Source organism: Seriola lalandi, unplaced genomic scaffold (assembly GCF_002814215.2).
Source record: "Seriola lalandi dorsalis isolate HSWRI2012SDOR001 ecotype SW California unplaced genomic scaffold, Sedor1 jcf7180002054465, whole genome shotgun sequence".
In the NCBI taxonomy this organism is placed as follows: Eukaryota; Metazoa; Chordata; class Actinopteri; order Carangiformes; family Carangidae; genus Seriola; species Seriola lalandi.
In genome coordinates this window covers 92,042-112,294 of record NW_019525018.1, presented here as the reverse complement: position 1 = coordinate 112,294, position 20,253 = coordinate 92,042, and the positions used below count along the sequence as shown (strand labels likewise).

General features: G+C 41.7%; 2 protein-coding genes across 3 annotated transcripts in view; one reads left to right on the top strand and one right to left on the bottom strand.

Annotated features, from left to right (window-relative positions):
- LOC111658767 (BTB/POZ domain-containing protein 10-like) overlaps positions 1 to 2,520 on the top strand; it is a 26,530-nt gene extending 24,010 nt beyond the window's left edge. For both annotated transcript variants that reach the window (XM_023411425.2, XM_023411424.2), the window contains exons 7-8: positions 362 to 472; positions 1,051 to 2,520. In XM_023411425.2, the coding sequence (XP_023267193.1) occupies positions 362 to 472; positions 1,051 to 1,541 (602 nt within the window). In that variant the 3' untranslated portion in view covers positions 1,542 to 2,520. The remainder of the gene's footprint in view (positions 1 to 361; positions 473 to 1,050) is intronic.
- A 2,235-nt stretch (positions 2,521 to 4,755) lies between these two features.
- bmal1a (basic helix-loop-helix ARNT like 1a) overlaps positions 4,756 to 20,253 on the bottom strand; it is a 30,403-nt gene continuing 14,905 nt past the window's right edge. Inside the window, exons 9-20 of the mRNA XM_023411434.2 lie at positions 19,172 to 19,251; positions 18,758 to 18,850; positions 18,145 to 18,262; positions 17,549 to 17,698; positions 15,552 to 15,798; positions 14,621 to 14,727; positions 14,377 to 14,527; positions 14,154 to 14,233; positions 13,868 to 13,976; positions 13,128 to 13,221; positions 10,573 to 10,666; positions 4,756 to 10,485 (exon numbers count right to left, since the gene is read on the bottom strand). Coding sequence (XP_023267202.1) covers positions 10,328 to 10,485; positions 10,573 to 10,666; positions 13,128 to 13,221; positions 13,868 to 13,976; positions 14,154 to 14,233; positions 14,377 to 14,527; positions 14,621 to 14,727; positions 15,552 to 15,798; positions 17,549 to 17,698; positions 18,145 to 18,262; positions 18,758 to 18,850; positions 19,172 to 19,251 — 1,481 coding nt within the window. The 3' untranslated portion in view covers positions 4,756 to 10,327. The remainder of the gene's footprint in view (positions 10,486 to 10,572; positions 10,667 to 13,127; positions 13,222 to 13,867; positions 13,977 to 14,153; positions 14,234 to 14,376; positions 14,528 to 14,620; positions 14,728 to 15,551; positions 15,799 to 17,548; positions 17,699 to 18,144; positions 18,263 to 18,757; positions 18,851 to 19,171; positions 19,252 to 20,253) is intronic.

The following is a 20,253-nucleotide window of genomic DNA, read 5'->3' as shown; positions in this document are numbered from 1 at the left end:
GTGTGTTTGGACTGCGGGAGTAAGCTGTACCTGTAAAAAAAAAAAAAAAAAACCCACGCTGGCACATGGAGAACATGCAAAATCCACTTAGATAGGGCTCAGGCCAGAGGTTCGAACCCAGAACTTTCTCTTTCTGTTAACCACTGAAACACAGAGCTGCCCTATCATAGTAAAGCAAGGCCTAAAAACATCATAGTACAGTAAGGCATAAAAAGTATAGCATAGTATAGGACATATAAGGCAGAGCAAATGGAACAGTAGTAGTCAAAAGTACAAGATTAAACAATTTCAAACACACGAGGAGAGCTGTCTGCAGTTGCTGTTGTGGATTCATGTCTTAAAAGTCTCTCCTCTCCCACAGTCATCTACAGCACCAAACTGTACCGCTTCTTCAAGTACATAGAGAACAGAGACGTGGCCAAGTCTGTGCTGAAGGACAGAGGACTAAAAAAGATCCGTCTGGGAATAGAAGGTACAGAGTCAAAGGGTTTTCTTCTCCTATGTTGTCTCAAAACACTGTTTCCAGTAATAATAATGTATGGACTGGCTGCTGCTTTTTTCCTGTTTCTGCTTCAGATAAGAGGTTTGATAAATTCTCTGGGGAAATTTTACAAGAATGTGGCTGACAGCACAGTATGTCATAGCTAGATACATTAATTTCTATAGATCTTTGTCCTTAGCTGTTGTCAAAACATTGTTATATACTGAGTCACTGTCGCATCCAGTCTGACCTGAAGATGTAGCGCTGCTTAGAGGCCATATTATAACGTCTTGTCTTGTAAACACAATGATGGCTGAAGCTATTGACAAGAATGGTAAGTAAACAGCTGCTAATGCTAACACTGGCTACGCAGCAATAGCAAAACTTACAATTAGCTCCCTATAAATGTCTTTATGGCTGAATCTGTGGCATAACATGTTTTTACAGACGGAATAAGAAAAAGTGTATTCACTAAAAAGTCAAACTATTCCTTTAACTTCAACAAGAAGGCTGTAGTTGTTTCCTTAAATATTCTTCTGATCATTTCTTTTTCCTTTTGTTTATACCAGGCTACCCGACCTATAAAGAGAAGGTGAAGCGTCGTCCTGGAGGTCGTCCAGAGGTCATCTACAACTACGTCCAGCGTCCCTTCATCCGCATGTCCTGGGAGAAGGAGGAAGGGAAGAGCCGCCACGTGGACTTCCAGTGCGTCAAGTCCAAGTCTACCACCAACCTGGCTGCGGCTGCCGCAGACATTCCCCAGGACCAGCTGGTGGTCATGCACCCTCCGGGTCCGCAGGTGGACGAGCTGGACACTCTGCCGCCATTGCCACCAGCCAACGACCCCCACCAGCCGGCGCCTGGGCAGGCGCTGGAGAACAACACAAGCCCCCAGCCCCTAGCACAGGCCCATGAGGGCCTGAACCAGCAGGCTCAGGACAGTCCGAACCCGGCCGCGCACAGCCTGGCCCACAGCAACCAGCAGCAGCACGGCAGCAGCCACACTCAGGCCACTTACCATTACGAGCCGGACCCTGACACACCGTCACCCTCTGCATGAGACTGGTGGCACACACATACACACTTTCACCCTGCTGTGTTCACACTGCCAGCAACAACGCTTTTATTTACATCATTACACTGAGCTAAATTCAGAGCTAGAAGCTGCTAAAGAGGAATGAAGCACTCAAACACAACTATTCTCTCAGCATCAAAATGAGATTCACATTCAGTAGTGACATAGTGAAGCACAGAAACCTGATTGGCCTCATACAGCCAATACGCAAAGTTCAACCTTTCTCAGCCTGAACTAGTGCCACTTCCTGCCACTTGTTGCTTTCAGTGTGAACACAAACTTTGTTCCTGTAACCCCCCCCCCACGCCCAATCTCCTCCTCCTCCTCCTCCTCCTCCTGAGTGGCTAAACACCACTTTGCCTTCTGTTGCACATCTGCTGCAGCCTTTTCACACAGCGTCCGAATGAACGAGAGCTGCTCAGCCAACCATAGGTAAAAGCACATCAGCAGGCCTCCTCACCCACCTCTCTCCATCATGTGGTTTTATTTATCTGACGAAAGGAGAATTCAGTTACATTCTGTAAACATGTGAAAAGACAAGAGTACTGTATTTCATTATAAAGAAGCATGTGTGACGGCTGTGAGTGTGTCGAGTGTGTGTCGTGCTGCTTGGATACTGTACCTCTCTGAGAAAGTGGATTTCAGTGCCTCTTCAGAGTCGATTTGGGGGCTGGTCGGTTGGTGAAGTTTCACTTTTTCCAGCACATGTGAAGGTCTTGATGAAAGAGTGAAGTGTGTTTTTGTTTTACACAACATAGATGAGTGTTTTTCATATGTTCCACTCCTTCTGTTGTTTATATCAGTTGATTTTAATCCTAGTTTGTTGAAGTCTTGTGTTTTCACTTTTTTTTTCCCCCTCAGCTGCTCAGAAAACTCTGCACAGGTTCATCACCACTGCTGTGAGCACACAGGATGTCAGAAAAGATGTTGAACACAATGTTTTTCTAATAAAGAGTATTCACAACACCGGTGTCAATCACTTCTTTATATTTAATTCTTTTCCATGATAAAGCGAATGGATGGTTGTTTTCAGGTTTTAGTGGTCGGCCTGCAGGATCACTTCTGCTATAAATGGATCTGTAACAGTGACTATAAATCTTAGCTATTTGTATGTTTTGCTAATGCTACATAGCTAATGTTAGCATTAACAGCTGTTTACTTACCAGTCTAGAGGAAACGTTGCGAGTTCAAATAAAAGGAAGATGTTTTGCTTCTATTTCTATCACTTCTTTTCTTGTACTGCATGCTAACCAGCTAGCCCCGGACCAGTCGGACTGTCGAGTCACTTTTCGATACCGAGTCACTGCAGCATCCAGGCTGCCCTGAAGAAGTAGCGCTGCTCAGGGGACATATTAGTATATTGGTTGTATATTAGTATTGGTTAGTATATGAGTAAGAACAGATGTTTTAGAGAACACAGCTGTATTTGTATCTTTTTTATTTTAGTGTTCCTTACCAACAACAAAAAACAAATATTACAAATGCTAATTGTTTAAACAGAAATAAAACACAGTCCAAACACAGTCCAAAAAAAAAAAAAAAAAAGCTGCAAATCAGAAATGATCAATTAAACAAAAAGTATGAATGTGACTAAACAATTGGTACCTTTGTACTTGACTCCATTGAGGCATCTTCTTCAAGTGTAGGCCCATATGAACAGAGGAGACAGAGCAGGATCCCCGGAGTCTAGACACTGGTGGTGGTGCAAGTGTCCCTGGAAATCATGGAGGTTACAGTGGAGTTGGGTTGCGTAACAGTAGGTCTGAAAGACACGCAGGCAGAAGTGCAATGAAATTTAAAGAACTGCAGCCAGTAAAACCTCGAAAGATGATTGGTCAGTTATGGTGATGTCAGGATTGTGACAGCGTGGGAAAGTAAATAACCAACATAAAGATCCTCCTTATTGAACTTTGGACAAAGCTTCATAAATCACATTTTTAGATAAAAGTTTCTGCCAAATGAGTAAATTTCCACTTCAATAGTAACAGCTGGCAGGGATTAAATGAGACAGCAGTTTCTCATACTGTATGTGCTGCTTTATACCTCTACATTTCACTGGGAAATATGGCGTTTTCACTCCACATTTATCTGGTTTATCTAGCAGATTCAGATTGTACAAACAAAACGTGACCAACTTATTAAATATTATGCATTGCTACATATTAAACTATTCAACAGTATTTACAGTAGTTCAAATAATCTCTGAATACAGGCTTTTTTACCTGTAATTGAGTATTTACATTACAGTATAACTACTTTTACTATGCACTCGTAAAATCAGCATTTGAAAGCAGTTACTTGCGATAAGATGTGTGACAGATGAGGCAGGCCTGCAGACTGTGAAGAAGCCGATCTAATCGGAGTGGAGTGACTCAGCACCACATCCTGGATATCCTGCATCCCAGCTGGTGCAGCGTTACACACATCACTGCTCTGTCATCGCATCATGATTGGAGACACTCCTGAGAGTTTGTAGAGCAATACTGTGACCAGATGTATCAGTTGACACAAGCAGCAGGGTCCTGGGCTTCGACCTTCAACCGTGTTAATATGAAGTATGTTTTCCTTTTCTACCATTTAAAATCTAACAATATCTGAGCAGTGACAGAACTTAAGGGAACCAAAAGACATTAACGTCAGTAGCTGTGGTCCAGAAGGCCTCATTAAGATACAGAACATGAACAAGAAACCTTCTGAGTATTAATTTTCAAACTGTTTCGGGAGGTTTTTCTGAAGGTTTGGCAGCAGATAAAAGAACGTTTGATAGCTGGAAATGACCCGACTCAGGAATGGGGAATAAGGATTAAATATACATAACATCTGCTCATGATTTAAAAGACTTTTTGGGCCACAAATTCAAACATCAAATAAGCTCACAAGGTTTCTAAGTCTCTTACATTCTCCAACAACTAATCACTCTTTTTTTTGAGCATCAGGCATTAAAGTGAAGAGTGTTATTCACTGACCTCCATTCAGCTGTGTGGTTAATAAAGAGGCTTGCAGTTGTGCAGCTGTGCCAACATCTCCTTCCGTGCTTCAGTCGGTGGCAGACCTTCCAGCAGCTGGATGGCAACATCATATAAAAATACCACCAGGCTCCAGTGATTGGCTGAAGGAACAGATCAGGTGTAAACCACAGTCATGAATGAAAACACAGCGAGGAAAACGCAGATCTGTACTTGAAAGACAGAATCAACAATGACAGAAACAAATAGTTTTATTTTAAAAATATTTCACTGTTGATACATACAATACACTCATCATACTCATATATATTTGCATAAAGTATACTCTTAACATGATAATATTTAAAGATTTGATACATTATTGTCAGGTGGGGAGGGGGATATCAACAGGGGAAACACTTTATTGTAGTGTGTAGCGTAAAAACATTGAAACAGAAAACCACTAGAACAGATACACAGGGGGACCTCACCAGCTGCTGCCTCAGGGGTGGGGGGGTGGGGGGGTGTTCTTGTTAACAGACCTGGTGCAACCCAACTGTACGCACTAACCGAGGGGGGCGACACAGATGTGTGGCACAGGAACTGCTGCAGCGAGACAGAATCTAGTTTTAAAGGGCTGCCAGATGCTCAGCCACAACTGGTCGATATCGAGTCGGATGTTAGAAGCTTTCTGCCCATGAGGAAAGAAAATATGTTTGATTTCCATCACCCCTGTTTGTGCCTGACGTTTATTATTATTACATTCAAAGTCACATTTCCTGAAAGATAAATTCCTACGATTAATAAACCAAGAAAGTTGCTGAGCATTTGTCATTATTAGTTGGGACTGTGTTTTGTCATCCAAACAAAGACGGTGGCCACAGATTACATTATTGCTCAATTTATACATTGTAAGCCAAAATATAAAAATGTTATTAGCAGTTTTATTTGCCTGTTTTAAAACCCCTGAAAATGTGGTTTCTAAGTGTTTCTGTGTGACATTTAACAGTCATGACTAATTAAATAACAGTCAAGATCGGAACATTTAACAGTCAATTATCAATGAATCTGGTTTAGGACTGTGTGGGTTGGTCAGATTTGATTGACAGACACGAAACAACTGTCATCAGATTCTCATTCAAAAACTGAGAGAATTGTCTCTTTATGCAAGAATCCATCAGTTAAAATAAGAAGCTGATTGAGAAATTGTTTTTTTTATAATACATAATACAAAAGGGTCCAGACCTTGCGCTTGTGGAGCAATACTCACGATTCTCTTCGACAGAGAGTAGCTAAGATTTGTCCAAAAAGTCACTAGATTGGTTGCTAGGTGCTTTTATGAAAACATGAAAACTCCAGCACTCAACCGGCCGACCAATGGTGTGATTTTATCACTCAGTCAGAATCAAGTTTTTCAGGGTGTCTGTCGCAGTCCAGCCAAAAAACACAAAAAACAAAAAGGTGACTTCATCTCTGTGACACAAATGTAATGATAATACAAAAAAGGCACAAACTGTGGCTACAACTGCATTAATTTTAAATTTATAAATGCATACAAATATGCAAAAGTTGGCCACTTCATTGGAAAAAAGTATATTTAAAGAGTATGAATTTCCAGGATAATTTGGGAAACTTAATCATGTATTTCTTGTTTTCCCAAGTACATTTCAGCACTTGTAATGTAAATCTTAAATTTTATTCCCATTTCAATATTCATTTTTTTTTGGGGATTCTCATTAGCTTTCAAAAAGTGGTTGTTAGTACCTTGAGATAATATATTTTGTAATTTGGCACAATACAAATAAAAGTGAATTGACCTGAATTGTCTTCATTTTGAATATATTCTGTATATATTTGAGACTATATAAACATTTCTAAGTTTAATATTTTTTATAATTTTTGCTATCATTTGAAATAATCTGCCAAATGCTTTCTGAAAATTCAATGCACATGGGAAATGTGGCCCAAAAAATATATTCCTGGTCACTTTTCTTTCCATACAGGCAGGGGTGGGGGGGTGGGGGGGACACCGACCAGTGAGGCTCCTCTCAACATGTCTACCTCTAAACAAACTCAACATGAGAGCCCAGTGAGCGGCACAGAGCTGGCAAGGTGGAGAGGTTGTGTCGAGAATATTCATCATAATCATCATCATCATCATCATCATCATGGAAGAAAAATGAAGAGTGAAATGAAGAATTCCACTCAGACGCTCTCCGCCGTCCCTCCTGACCCTGTTCACTGTCACAGGACGTGATTAGAGAAATGTCAATTAGCTCTATCCTACTCTGCTGGGTTACTGCCGCCTCCATCTCTCAGACATTTATCTGTTTCTATGTGATAATTCCCCCACGTTTTATACTATAGCCCCCTCTGCAAACAAGGTAGGTTGCATTGACAGTTACATACAGCCACAGTACATCTGTGTATCATTAAGTGCTAAACAGACCAAATTCAAGATTAACTGTGGGATTTTTTTTTTTTTTTTTAAAAACCCATATAATGTAAATCCGTCACTGATGCAGTAGAATTAAACTCACGAGGTATTTAATTTGAACTTCTCCTCAGTCAAACAAGTTAGAGGGGCACTTTTACTATTCATTTATTTTATCTTTTTTCTGAGGCTAAATTCAAGCCCAGATACTGACGACACACAGTCGGCCAGTTCTTAAATCTTCGCATCACATAGGCAAAGAAATGACATCTCTCCAGAGACGCTTCTCCTGATGGAGTTTAGTGACGGTCTAACTGTATGTATGTAAGTTCTTCATGTCGTGTAGCTGGAAGATGAGCAGGTGGAGACCCTGTGACACCCCCCCACCCCCACCCCCCCCAGACCACCAGGTTTTTATGATTCATGTCAGGGGGGAGTGATGCTAACTCGCCTGCCAGCATGTGTTTAGCTGTAGAGAGCAGTATGTGAGGAGCCGACCTCACTAAAATGGCAGTGAAAAAACACTTCCTCATGGAGGAGCACTTAAATTGTCTTGGTTTGCAGTTGAGTTGCTCTCTACTGAGACTGGAAAACGTGTGCAGAGGGAAATCAAGTGTTACAGCCATGAAAACACACCTACGCACCGAGCTGCTGCTGCTCCCACCAGATTCAACTTCACCTCATTATTCCCATTAAAGTCTGATTATTTGTTGCAACCGTCGTCACGGCATCGCTCCTGCTGTTCGCTGTTCTCCTGCCGAGCACCCGCTATCAACGTGGTGAAGAACACGCATTAGAGAACAGAGCAGGAGAGGTTTTCACAGGTCCACTCAGGTTTCTGATAACCTAAGGTTCTCGTAACGCCGCTGGTCTCAGGTCTGTGAGTCAGTGTCTTAACACATAGGTGGATCAGAGCAGCTGCCATCCCCTGCTGCCTCACAATTATCACAGATTTCTTTTTTTTTTTTTTTTGAGGCATTGTGTGAACTGTGAGCTCCATCATCGATACCCTGTTATCCTTTGGAAGGATGCTGGGGGCTGAAGCCTATCCCAGCATGCACTGGGTGAGAGATGGCCAGGATCTCAGTTCAATACTACATGGTAATTGTATATGGTATATAGTGTTTACTAATCTTTACAGTATATTGTTTTTACTGTTTTATACTAACAAGAAATTTTTCTATGGTGGTTTTTAGTTCTTTTGTTTTGACTTTATTTATTGTTCCATTGTGGACACGCCACAGACTGAAACCTGCTTAGAGCGAGTTTGTAGTATTGAAGAGGGACACAGCTCATCACCTCTGTACGGTGGCCCTGAGAGCTCAACGCACTGCAACTGAACAGAACAAATGCAAAGACACAAACACAACGCAAGTGTTTCCAGGGGGACACTAAAAAGTGATGAACCTGGCTGGGACTTATTTTGAAGTTACATTACAGTAAAAGCATTGAATAACAAGCGTCCCAGCAGGTGCATCACTTTTTTCTCTTGGAGTTATTTTTTCCTGTAGTGAGAGAGAGAGACAGGAAAGTCAGGGGCAGAGAGAGAGAGAGAGAGAGAGAGAGAGAGAGAGAGAGAGAGAGAGAGAGAGAGAGAGAGACGGAGAGAGAGAGAGAGGATATGAAGCAAAGGGCCACAGGTTCGACTCGAACCCGGGCCACTGCAGTTAGGATTACGTCTTCATGGTAACCCTCCACCCCCCACCCCAACCCCCCACGCTCGTGTCTGCTGGAAACACTTCCGTTGTGTCGTAGGACTGAATCTGCAGCACGCTTGTTGAGTCGCAGGCCACCGTACCTCTGGGTTGTGTTACTTTAAATTAGTGGCCACAGCTGCACAGGATCATACCTGTTACATTTCCCCGCATACACAACCATTATAGAAGCAAATGGTTGTGAGTCATAAACATTCTAATGTGACTCTTATAATTATCTGAAATTAAGCTGTTTGGCCAATTAAAAATTGGATAAGTGTTCGAAAGATTTTCCCGTGTGCAGGGAGTCGGTCGGCTCGGTCAGATGAGGACTCTGATTCAGACGCTGTGGTGGCCCAGAAACGTGCTAATTCAAGCTTATTACATTTAATCAAATGTTCAGTCCTAATAACCTCCGGGTCTCCTCGGAGCGTCCTCGAGTCCCTTTCAGGTCAGATGGGGTCTATACGTTTGGACTTTTTTTTTTGGAAGATCCCTTCATCTATTTAGCGAGTCACATGAATCACTGGCTGCTACACGCAAAAGCTTTTTGAATATTGCTTTTGGACAGTTTTCAAATGCATCGTCTTACAGAACTACTGCGAGGACTTTCAGGCAGATCAGTTTTGTTTAAAATGAATTAACTGTGTTTTAAAAATACTGAATCTGCTCTGTTCTTCTGGGAAAATGTATCAATCTTTAGCTTTAGAGCAGCTTGGAAAGAAAAGTTGTTAACGTTCATGTTAGTTAAGGAAATAGCAGCTAGGTGGCTTTTTCAAATAGGATTTTGTCATTATTCAAATGAACTAAAATACACGTGCTTGTGGGATCTCGGGAATAAAGGACTTCTAACTGTTGTGTTTTCATTTCCCATGTTGGAGATCAGCGGGCTAAAGCAGCCACGTTCAGGGGGAGGGAACCACGGCCGTGTTTGTACGGCACCAACGTCCTACGAGCAGACTGTTGAGAGGGCTGTCGTAGGAGGCAGAAATCAAAGCGTTCTCCACATCAAACTTCAACCCAATGTCTGTGAAAGTGTCAGGAGTCCTGTATTGGCTCTGGGTTGGCTGATGACCGGGCGGCGACAGGAACCCAGAACCACTGTTAGACAGAGATCAGTCCATCAGCAGACACGTTAGCACCGCAGATCTAAAAAAAAACAAAACAAAAAAACTTGCGATTCCGTTTGCTGGACTGTTTTCAAAGAGTAATGGTCTGTCACCGTGGCAATGTTAGAGAAACCCCTCATCTACAGACAACTGACACTGCAATCATGATCATCCCAACGCATCAGCTGGAGCAGGATGTTTATATAATGATCCGTCTTCCTGCCCCCGATGAAACACAGGTCCACCTACAGGGAATGATGAGTCAAAAAGTAGGAGTGAGATCTGAAGAGTAGTGAGAGCCATCCAGACTGAACTGCACTAAACAACATGAAGAGAAAGTCTCCTCTTGTGTGTGCGTGTGTGTGTGTGTGTGTGTGTGTGTGTGTGTGTGTGTGTGTGTAAGGACAGATTTAAATTAAAAATTCATTAAGATGAACATTGTTTGCAGTGTAGTTGTGTGTAGAAGGGCAGGAAACATGGCAGCCAGAATTCAGCCTGACTGAACTCTCTCCATCAGTGGCTCTGGTGCTAAGAGGAAGTCTCTCTCTCTCGCTCTCGCTCTCTCGCTGCTTCTTCCCTTAGAGTGTCCTCACAAAGGCCAGGGCAGGTCGCTGAAGTCGACAGGTCCGCCCAGGCCGGCGTCCGCTTCCAGCAGGGACATGATGACCGCCATGGCCGCCTCGTCGTTGCTGGGGCTGCTGGAACCGGGCTCGTCCATGATGTCTATGCTCAGGTGGGAGTTGTCACCTGGATGGAGGGTGAGTCATTGAGATGTTCAGAAAAAATGCAAAATCAACTCGTAACAAAGTGTGTTTATGTTCGTCTCTAACTCACTCATGATGGACTGGTTGGAGTAGGGATAGCCGACAGAATCAGGGCCAGGAATGATCCCTGTGCTCGGCAGCTCGGGTGTCCCTCCGTTCTGAATCTACCGAGGTCACAAACACACACACACACACACGCACACACACACACACACACACACACACAGACATATATATCAGTTTACTGTGAAAACGGATCCGTTTCACCCTGAGCTGAAAATATTTCCATTCAGTCTTTCATTATCTCTGTTTGTCCACAAAGAACAGACGCCGAGGCTCATGGGAAACACATGTCAGGGTCACATGTGGATCATCTTCAACATTATGAACTGTTTATTTCTGAGAATTATAAAAAAAAAAAAAGGTAGAAAATCGATCTACTGACCCTAACCCTTCCCACAGGGGAAATTCACGTTACAGCATCAGGAGAAACAGGTTGGTGAGTTTCTTTTTCAAATTTTGCATTAATTATAAATTTGTTGTATTAATGTGTTTTGTTATTTTTTTGTCTTTAAATCTATATGAATTTGAATTTAACATTTATTTAAATAAACTAAAATAAAATGAGAAACTAAGTAAATGAAATAAAGTACTTTACTGTAACTTTGACAACTTACATGAACTGGTGAAAACATGTGAATTAGGGCTGAACAATTAATTGAAATATCATCAAATCAAAGCAATATCAAAATTGCAACAGATGCAATTTTTTGATAAAAGGTGAAATGTGTCACAACAATAACAACAACAGACACAAATCATATGCTCCAGATCAACAGGAACATTCTTGTTTGATAAAGACCTCAGCTAACGTCACATGCTCATCATTATATATTTTAAATTTCACAGAAATCTAATTTTAAAAAAATATACCATGCCCACATAATATGATTTTCTTTGAATATCGTTCAGCCCTGGTGTGACGCATAAGTGCAAAAATAGTAAAGTAGTGCAACTGAGTCCCACTGAAGTAGAAACAAGTCACTATTGTTGACCCAGTTAGTGGAGAAAGACACACAGATCCACTTTTATCCAAAGATCTACTGACACTAAACTATAGGAGTTCCCCTTCAGCTAAATACCCAGATTTTCTAAGCTTTGAATCTGATAAATCTCATACCGTTACGCATTATTCACTACTTCCTATATATGTCACGTTCAACAGCAGGCAGAAATCATCGTTTTTTTCATCATTACTGACGGGTTTAGAGATGCACAGCTGGAATTTTCACATCTATAAAATGCAACACGTTGTTGGCAGGGTGCTGTACTTTTAGTTCACATGTTCCTCACAAACCAGGTGTGCTTCTCTTGTACAGATCCCTACACAGGTCAGGTAATGGGTCATGTTTCACTGGTTGCGTCACACGTGTAGCTGTAACCAGAAGCGTTTGTTTAGACTTCAAGTCTTCTTACTTCTGTTTTCCATGCACAGCTACAGCAAAGCCCCGATGATCTACAGTGGTTTTTGCACATTTTATTGTGTGTACTTAATCCATTACTTTATAGAAGCCCCTTTTGGCAGCAGTTACAGCTTTGAATCTTCTTGGGAAAGTCTATATAACCTTTCCACACCTGGATCTGGACAGTTTATCCCATTATTCCTGGCAGACTGGATGGGAAGTGTCTGTGAACTGACACCTTCAGGTCCCTCCACAGATGTTCTATGGGGTCTAACTCTTAGTTTTGGCCGTGTTATCAAGGACAGAGACTTGTCCTGAAGCCAGTCAAGTGTTTGGAGTTCTGCTCAAAGGTTCAATCACTGTCTCAACAGACCAGAGAATCTCAGAGTCCTCCAAATGTTGCCTGGCACACTCTGAGCCGGCCGTCATATGGGTTTTACTCAGAGTGGCCTCTGTCTAGCCATAAAGGCCTGACTGATGGAGAGCTCCTTTTCACTTTGTGATCACGGATTATTGAGTCTAGACTGAAATTTCATCCATTTGAAATGAAATCTACAACACAATAAAATATGCAGAAAGTCACGGGGTCTGAATAATGTCGGATGCCACTGTATGTGCAGCACTGCGCCGCAGCAAATCCTGTGTAGACACTGACCGAGATCTGAAGCTGCTGCAGCTTCCACCAACGAGTAGAGTTTTTTTGTTTTAACTTATCGTTATGAAGTTAATGTTCGAATAATGACACCATTGTCTATTGCCACTTTAAAATAACAACCTGCCGCTAATCAAGTTTTTACTTTGGAATCTACCACTAAAAAAAATGGATTTTTATGATCTGCTGCTCGTATTTGACGCTGAAGTTGTTCGTGACAACACAAGGTGTGCAAAGGAAGTAGGCTATATACTATTCCATATATTTAAACAACATTTTATCTCTTCTGCAGCCGATCTCATTTTAATGAGGCTGCCACTCACACTGCAGTATTTCTGCCTTCTCAGTCAACAAGAGGGGAATAAAAACTACAACTAAATGATTTCAGTCAGAGATCTGAAAGGATTCGGATACTGAAGTCAGATGTGAAACCGCGACCTTACGAAGTAAGACGTGTGTGTGTGTGTGTGTGTGTGTGTGTGTGTGTGTGTGTGTGTTTGTGTGTGTTACCTTCTTGCCCCCAGGGGAGCAGGTGTCAGGTGGAGGGGTGCTGGTGATGTTCAGAGGGCTAGAGCCACAGCTGGAGGGGGAGGACCCTCGAATCCTGAGAGAGAGGGAGGGAGAGAGACAGATGGTTGCAATGATTCTGAAATATACTTCATATTCACATCCAGTTACACATCTGATCTCCTCATCAGCAGCAGGAACTGCAGAAAAACCTGCCACTGTTTTAATTCCAACTTGCAGAAGAGCTACTAACATCCACATCCAAAGACAAGTGACCCACATGCAACACATTTTTAACTTTTGCACTGGAATTTGTCAGCGTTGCCATGACAATAACATATTAAATCTATCAGCGGACACAACTGGTGTAATTTTGGCAGCACAGTAGCTATATGAGTCACCATTAGCCTGGATTCAACCCTGAGCAGAGAGCCTGCAGTGTGAACACATTGTCCTATTTTAAACTGTAAAGAGCTTGTTCATTTTATTGCCTTAAATGATCAGAAATTAATACATAATACATAAAATGTGAAATATTCTGTAAGAGGTCAAGTCCTGCATGTGCACAGCTGGCTTCTGATATCTGCTAAATCCTGCCCTGACACCCTCTATGTGTCACCTTTATCACAACAATCTACATTCAGAACTAGGCCACGGGGGGATTGTCCGGTCCTGGAGAAACACACTTCTGCAGCTTGAACGGTTTTTAAGATTGAAATACACAGATTTCATCTCTCTCTCACCTCTGGATCTCCATCACTTCCTCGGCAATCATGCGTCCAATCTTGCCGGCTCCTGCTCTTGTGCCACCTGGGATGCCAGGCACCGTCTGCAGCGCCCGCCTCCCCCCACCTACCAATCACACAGCAATCAGGAAAAGGAGGATTTTTATTCATTGTGAAGAAGAAGCGATTCACAGCAGGGGATGAATGACATCGCTGTTTTCTTTTGTTTTTTGAGAAATCAGCCAAACTTAATGGAGAGACACTTTTTTATTTTTATTTTTTAAGTTTTTACGGAGTGATTTACCCTCTGAGGTGAGAACACTGTCCATACTCTGTGGTGAGGCAGCAGATTGAGGGTAGTCCAATCCTTCCATCATAGGACACCTGGAGAGAAAAGCACAGGTGGAAACGTTCAGATATTTCACTGCAGAGTTTGTACAGATTAAAAAAAAAAATCCAGATAAACTCAACTAAACTGAAATAAATCACTTTCAGAGGTGTGTGTTTTTGTGTCCACTGGTACTCACGAGACAACAGTGTTGGTGGAGACGATGTACTCCACCTCCTTGGTCCAGGGGTTCATGAAGCTGAACCATCGGCTCCTCAGCGTGATGAAGGAGCCGTCTTTGATCTTGAATTTGTAACAGTTGGTGTTGATCTTCTCTCTCATCTGAAGCACTAGGAGCAGAGCGGTTAACACAGTAAGTACAAAAAAAAAAAAACTCACAGAAAACACCACTCAGTCATTCTCTTTCTCTTTCAGTTATCTACCTTGTCTGTGGCACTCTGCCAGGTGGCTGATGTCGTCCTGGTGGAAATACTCATAGAAGGAGGTTCCCAGCAGCTCCTGGGGCAGGTACGCGAGGATGGCTGTGGCTCTAGAGACACAAACAGACACAGAGAGGTTGTGTTTACTTGCAGATGTTGTTGTGCAGCTCCTCACAACCATGACAGCGTGAAAGAAAGAAAGCCAAGAAGTTCTTAAAGTATTGATCTGCAGCAAAAAACCATTGTTGTTTTTGCAAAGCCGATTAATGCTTTAGGTTAGTGTGTGTTGAACTAGAGAGTATCCAGCACTTCAAACAGCTCAATATGATCCCCATACACTCTTCATGTCAACTCATTTTTCCTGCATTGAGAATTTAAATCTGACCATTTTCAACAAATCCTCACAATTTTGGCAAAACTAAAACTCATCAAAGCAAATTATAATCACAAGCGATACATTTGTACAGGTGGAACTAAACAGAATACTGTGGCAAAATACTGGATATTGTGATATTAAGGTGCAGTACAGTGAATTGTAGAACTAAAACTAAATCTGATCCATTAGCTTTTAATTCTCTGCATAAATCTTATGCCAGAAGAAATGAAAGTCATCCATTAACTGAACTGTCACAGGTCTCACCTGAAAGCTTCTTGTCTTAATGTCCTACAGTCGAAATTTTAAAATCAGTTTGTGTGAAAATTCAATGTGGGGTTTGTGGTCTACTGTGATGTTGCGACAAGATCAGATTTTTTATTAGTTTAGATCCTGACACAGTTTTATGGAGGAGCGGTGAAAATCAAATCAACACCACCACACATCACAGATTCAAAAATAACACAGGTATAGCCTCCATGTTGAAGTAAGTCCTATCAAATAAATCACAGATAATGTACCACCTTGTTAAACCCTCCCCCACACTGAACTGCGTCTCACCTCTGGTCGACGAAGACGAACTTGCCATCGATTGCGTGCCGGGAGACGTACTCTGTGGGCTTCACTCTGATGTCTGCCAGACTGGGCTGGGGGAAAATGTGTGGGTGAAGGCGGCCGATGGCCACCAGGCAGCTCAGGTTGCAGCCCTCGTTGTCGGGCTCGTTGTCATCATCGAGACCCATCTTGGTGGGAGGCCAGCTCTTCAGGTAGCCTGTGCTGTGGATGGTGCAGAAGCTCTTACGGTCCGCTGTAAACAGAGGGAGAGAGAGGGCGTGCTGAAGGTTATGACTGGAAACAAGCAACGTCATCTCAGAGGGATGATGGGAGATTCTGACAGTTGAGTGGACTGAATCTGATGGGTTGGTTTATATCTAAATACTACATAATAAAAAAATTTTTTTAGACAAAAATTTTTAAGACGTTTAATTCATTTTCATACTTTAGGACAACCATGAAAATCAACAACCATGATTAGTTACTGTTTCTCCCCTGGAGGAGATGTAAACCGCACGCCTTGAATTTTCTCACATCAATCATAACAGGAAGTCACTGAGAAAAACGCTCTGGCTGGATAACATTCAATTTCTCTCTTCACAGTCCAAGGATTAAGATTAGGACACTAAATGATCCAAGTTCAATTACACTGAATAAGGGAACTTTTCAGGGACGGTAGTTTAATCTCATTTCAACAATTATAGACGGAGTCAGACATCTCCCAGGCTTTTTAAACACTGGTTCAACACTCAAATGTGGATGACAGCATTACTGTGCCTGAACACCTCCTTTGAGGACTGCAGCTGCTGCTTTCACTATACAACCTAAAAATATCTGAGAACTGTGATCTGCAAGAAAATGTGGGTGAAAATTCCTAAATCAAGAACAGAAAGACTCTTGCCGGCTACAAAGACATGGGTGTCGTGACAGTCATATTCAGGACCGAAGGATCAAAGGCCTCAAACTGGGGCTCTGGCCTTTTCTACATTTTATAACACTGCTGAAATCATTGTGTGCAACATTGATTCAGAGTGCTTTCACACTTGACTTGTTTGCTTTGGTAAAATTAATTCTGGCACGTTTACTTAGTCAGTACCAGTTCCTGTGTGAATTGAACTGGTGTGGACTAAAGAACTGGACCGAGACCACCTGAAACGATGGTCGCAGGTCCACTTCCAACCAGTTGGTATGTGGTGTGAAAGCAAACGCGCCGACCACAGGATCTTATGAGAGCCGGTGTGTGATTTTAGCTTGAATTGAAGGCGAAGCTGCATCCGCTGATCATGAACTGTCAAGGAAGCAAACTCACAAGCAATCGGTGTAAGCGGCTTACATATTTATGCATGACAATGTGGTAACCATGGTAACACATATGCGTATCAGAACATGAGCGTGGGGATTTTCCCCCTTATCACTCTGAAAGTCAGAAGGATCCTCAAACAGTGTTGTGCTTGTATCCTACTCCATGTTTTTTTAACAGCTCAGCGTGTTATATTACAAGACAAAACATCCTTTTTTCTTTTCCCGTTTCTGCCTTTTCATCAATATTCACAACATGAGGTTGAGTTGCAGTCTGGACAATCGACCCACATCATCATATAAATAAAATAAATAAAATCATGCAGTTAAAGAGGCTGACTTCCTTGGTTGTGTAATGGAAAAGTTCTTGTGCTCACTGAGGTGTGATTCCTCTTTCTAATACGGATGTGCCTCTGCAACGGAAACATCAGGAAATAAGGGCTTTTGCTTTTATAAAAAAAAAAGTAACTGAAGTGTTTTCAGTATTAGGAGTAAAAGTTGAAGGTTAATTGAGAGTAAAAAGCTCTTCACTGGCTCTGAAAGAAGAAAACTGATGGGGATGATGCTTTGAGCAGCACATAGCAGCTTCTTCAAGGACTGCTCTGATAGAAAGCTTTTGCATTTTTCAGGATTTGCGCGACATTTATTATTTGAGGACAATTCCAGTTGTTCTTCTCCAAGTGTTCGAGAGAGCAGTACTGCACCTTTTTTCTTCGAGCAGGTGGAGGGAAAGTCTTTATCTTCTACTTTGACAGAAGGCCTGTTGCACTTCATCCGGCAGAAAAACGACCGTCTGGCTCCAGAACAGAGTCTAGATGGGCCGGGGGTGATGTCTGTCTTGACTGGAAGACCGGCTGCAAATACAAACAGATATATTTCATTTGTTTTTTTGTTTTTTTCTTTAATGTGATTGTCCAGTGCAGAAGCTTTCAAAACATTATTTTTACTGTCTGCGATGTTGGAAGCCATTTTTCCAAACAGACTAAAAAACATCTGGGAAATGCATTCTGATAATCTGCCCATCAGTCAGACACTCCTGTGGTGAAATTCAATTATCATTTCTTCATGATGCATCGATTTTATGTGTCGAATGATGATTCAAACATTCTTCCTCCATCGTCTTCACTCTTAAAACATAACAGTTTTTCCTTGAAGACTTCAATCTCTTCTTTTGTAAAATTCCTTTTGCCAAATTACAAAATAAAGGCTCATGTAACTCAGAAGAAACATAAACAAGAGATCAATATGAACCAGAGTCCTGATTCTACAGAACAGCTGATGTGTGTTTGGGTTTTCGTACTTTTAGCATCAATGAGCCTCTCTCGTGGGGCCGTGTCGGAAGAGGACAGCTGCTCTTTGACCTTGGCGATGTCCTTGGGGTGAAGGTAGTCAAACAGGCTCTGGCCTATCAGGTCGTTCTAGAGACGGCGGGACAGATGAGAACAGAGGGAGGAAGGGAACGTAGAAACAGTGTGAACAAATGTAGAACTAATGGCTTACTCACAGAGTCAACTTCCACAAACAAATCCAAGCAACAACTAATTAACTCTAAATCAGTGCTGAGATTATTTAAATTATTTGATGTGGAACTTTTATCTGGAACAGAACTGCTGAGACGGCAGACTTTCCAACTCAAGTAAAAGAAAGTTGTGATGATCTGCTGCTTGAATTAAATTCCTCACGGTGAAGAGATACTGTTGGTTTTTCAAACTCCTTCTTAAGAAATACAAGGCGACACTATGAGCTACTGTATAATTTACAGAGCGTGTGACATAGCACAGGAAGTCTTTCAATTATAAAGCATACTACAAGTCTTTCATGGTTGAGTGGGTTCAACAATTACTGAAAATGGCTGAAGTAAATGAATGGTAAAAGGACGCGTTTGTCATTCCTGTGATGCTCTGTCGCCGTACCTGGCTGTAGTTGAGAATTTTGTAGACGGATTCAGACACAAAGAGGATCTTCCCACGATCACACCCAACCACAAACAGGAAACCGTCAGCAGCCTGCACCATCAAACACAGAAAACACTGGAATAAATATGGGCGTTTTAATAATGTAGTTTCTTCATAAATAAAATAACTCAAAATATGGAAATGGCTATTTTTAGTCCAATATTAGAAAACACTTAGCTTAGCTTGAGGTTTTGAATATTTAATTAGCAAATAAAACTTGCAATTAATGATGAAAACTAATGGTGGACAGAGTAGATTAGACTGCATGGTGGATTAAATATTGAGCTATACTGTCCATCTACATTACTTAGCGATGCATCCTGGACCCCATATCAGAAGTGTTAGATTTCCAGTCCTTGGTTCTGCACTCACCCTTAGTATCAAATGCTTCAGTTCATCGTCTGAGAGGAAGGAAGGCTTGTAGTTGGCCTCTGTGTATGGGTTGGCTGCACCTGCAGTAACAGTAAACACACCACTCAGACCTGTAGGTCTTCGCCGTGCACGCACGCAGCTGGCCACCGACACGTTTGACATTTGGTTAAATGTAGGTTGTGACGTCAGGTGACCAAAATCCAATGAGCAGAAATCAAAAGGTTAATTTTACGTAGAAAGCTGACGACAACTGACGTTCACAATTTTGTTGGTTTTAAGTCGTGATGTTAAATAACCAAAATCCAGTGTCTTCCAAATTCTAGTTATAAGCAAAACCCAACATCTGCTTAAACATCATAATGTCAATTAGCCAATGTTGGGTTTTGACCTCATTTCCAACTGAAATCTAACATCTATTCAATGTTAAAGTTTTTAGGATCCAACGTCTTTCTGACGACATAGACACACGTCCAGAGCCATCTTGACAGACTGCGGCAGCACAGTCACAGCTCACACGGTTTGTATCCCTCATTCTGTCAAAGTTATAAAAGGAGCTATTTTTGTATCAAGTAAACAATGATGAAATTTTGTCAAAGCCAAAAGAATTGTTGATCAATACCTAATCAATTGTTTTTTTGGGACTAAGCATCAACGCTTCATCTTTTCAACATGGTGCTTAAAGTCAAGTCAAGACAAAACAAACGATAGAGAAGTTTATGCTGCGTTATTATACATCCCCTCTAAACTAACACGTCCTGTTCAGTCTCTGGTGTGGGCATCAATTAATGAGTATTTGCATTATCAATTAATCTGCCAGCTATTTTCTTAATGAATCATTTTGTCAGTAAAACCTGATAGCATAGTGAAAAAATGTCCATCACAGGTTCTTAAAACCCAAATATATTCAGTTTACATCATACAAGACAAAGAAACAGACAACTGAAGCTAAACCCAATGAATGAAAGTTTCATATTTTTGTTTGAGAAACATCAGGTATATTTTTTGTCAATCAACTACTCAATTAATCGACTAACTGTTGCAGCTCGATCTCTGATCAAACCTTCATTCACCTTCAGCTGTGT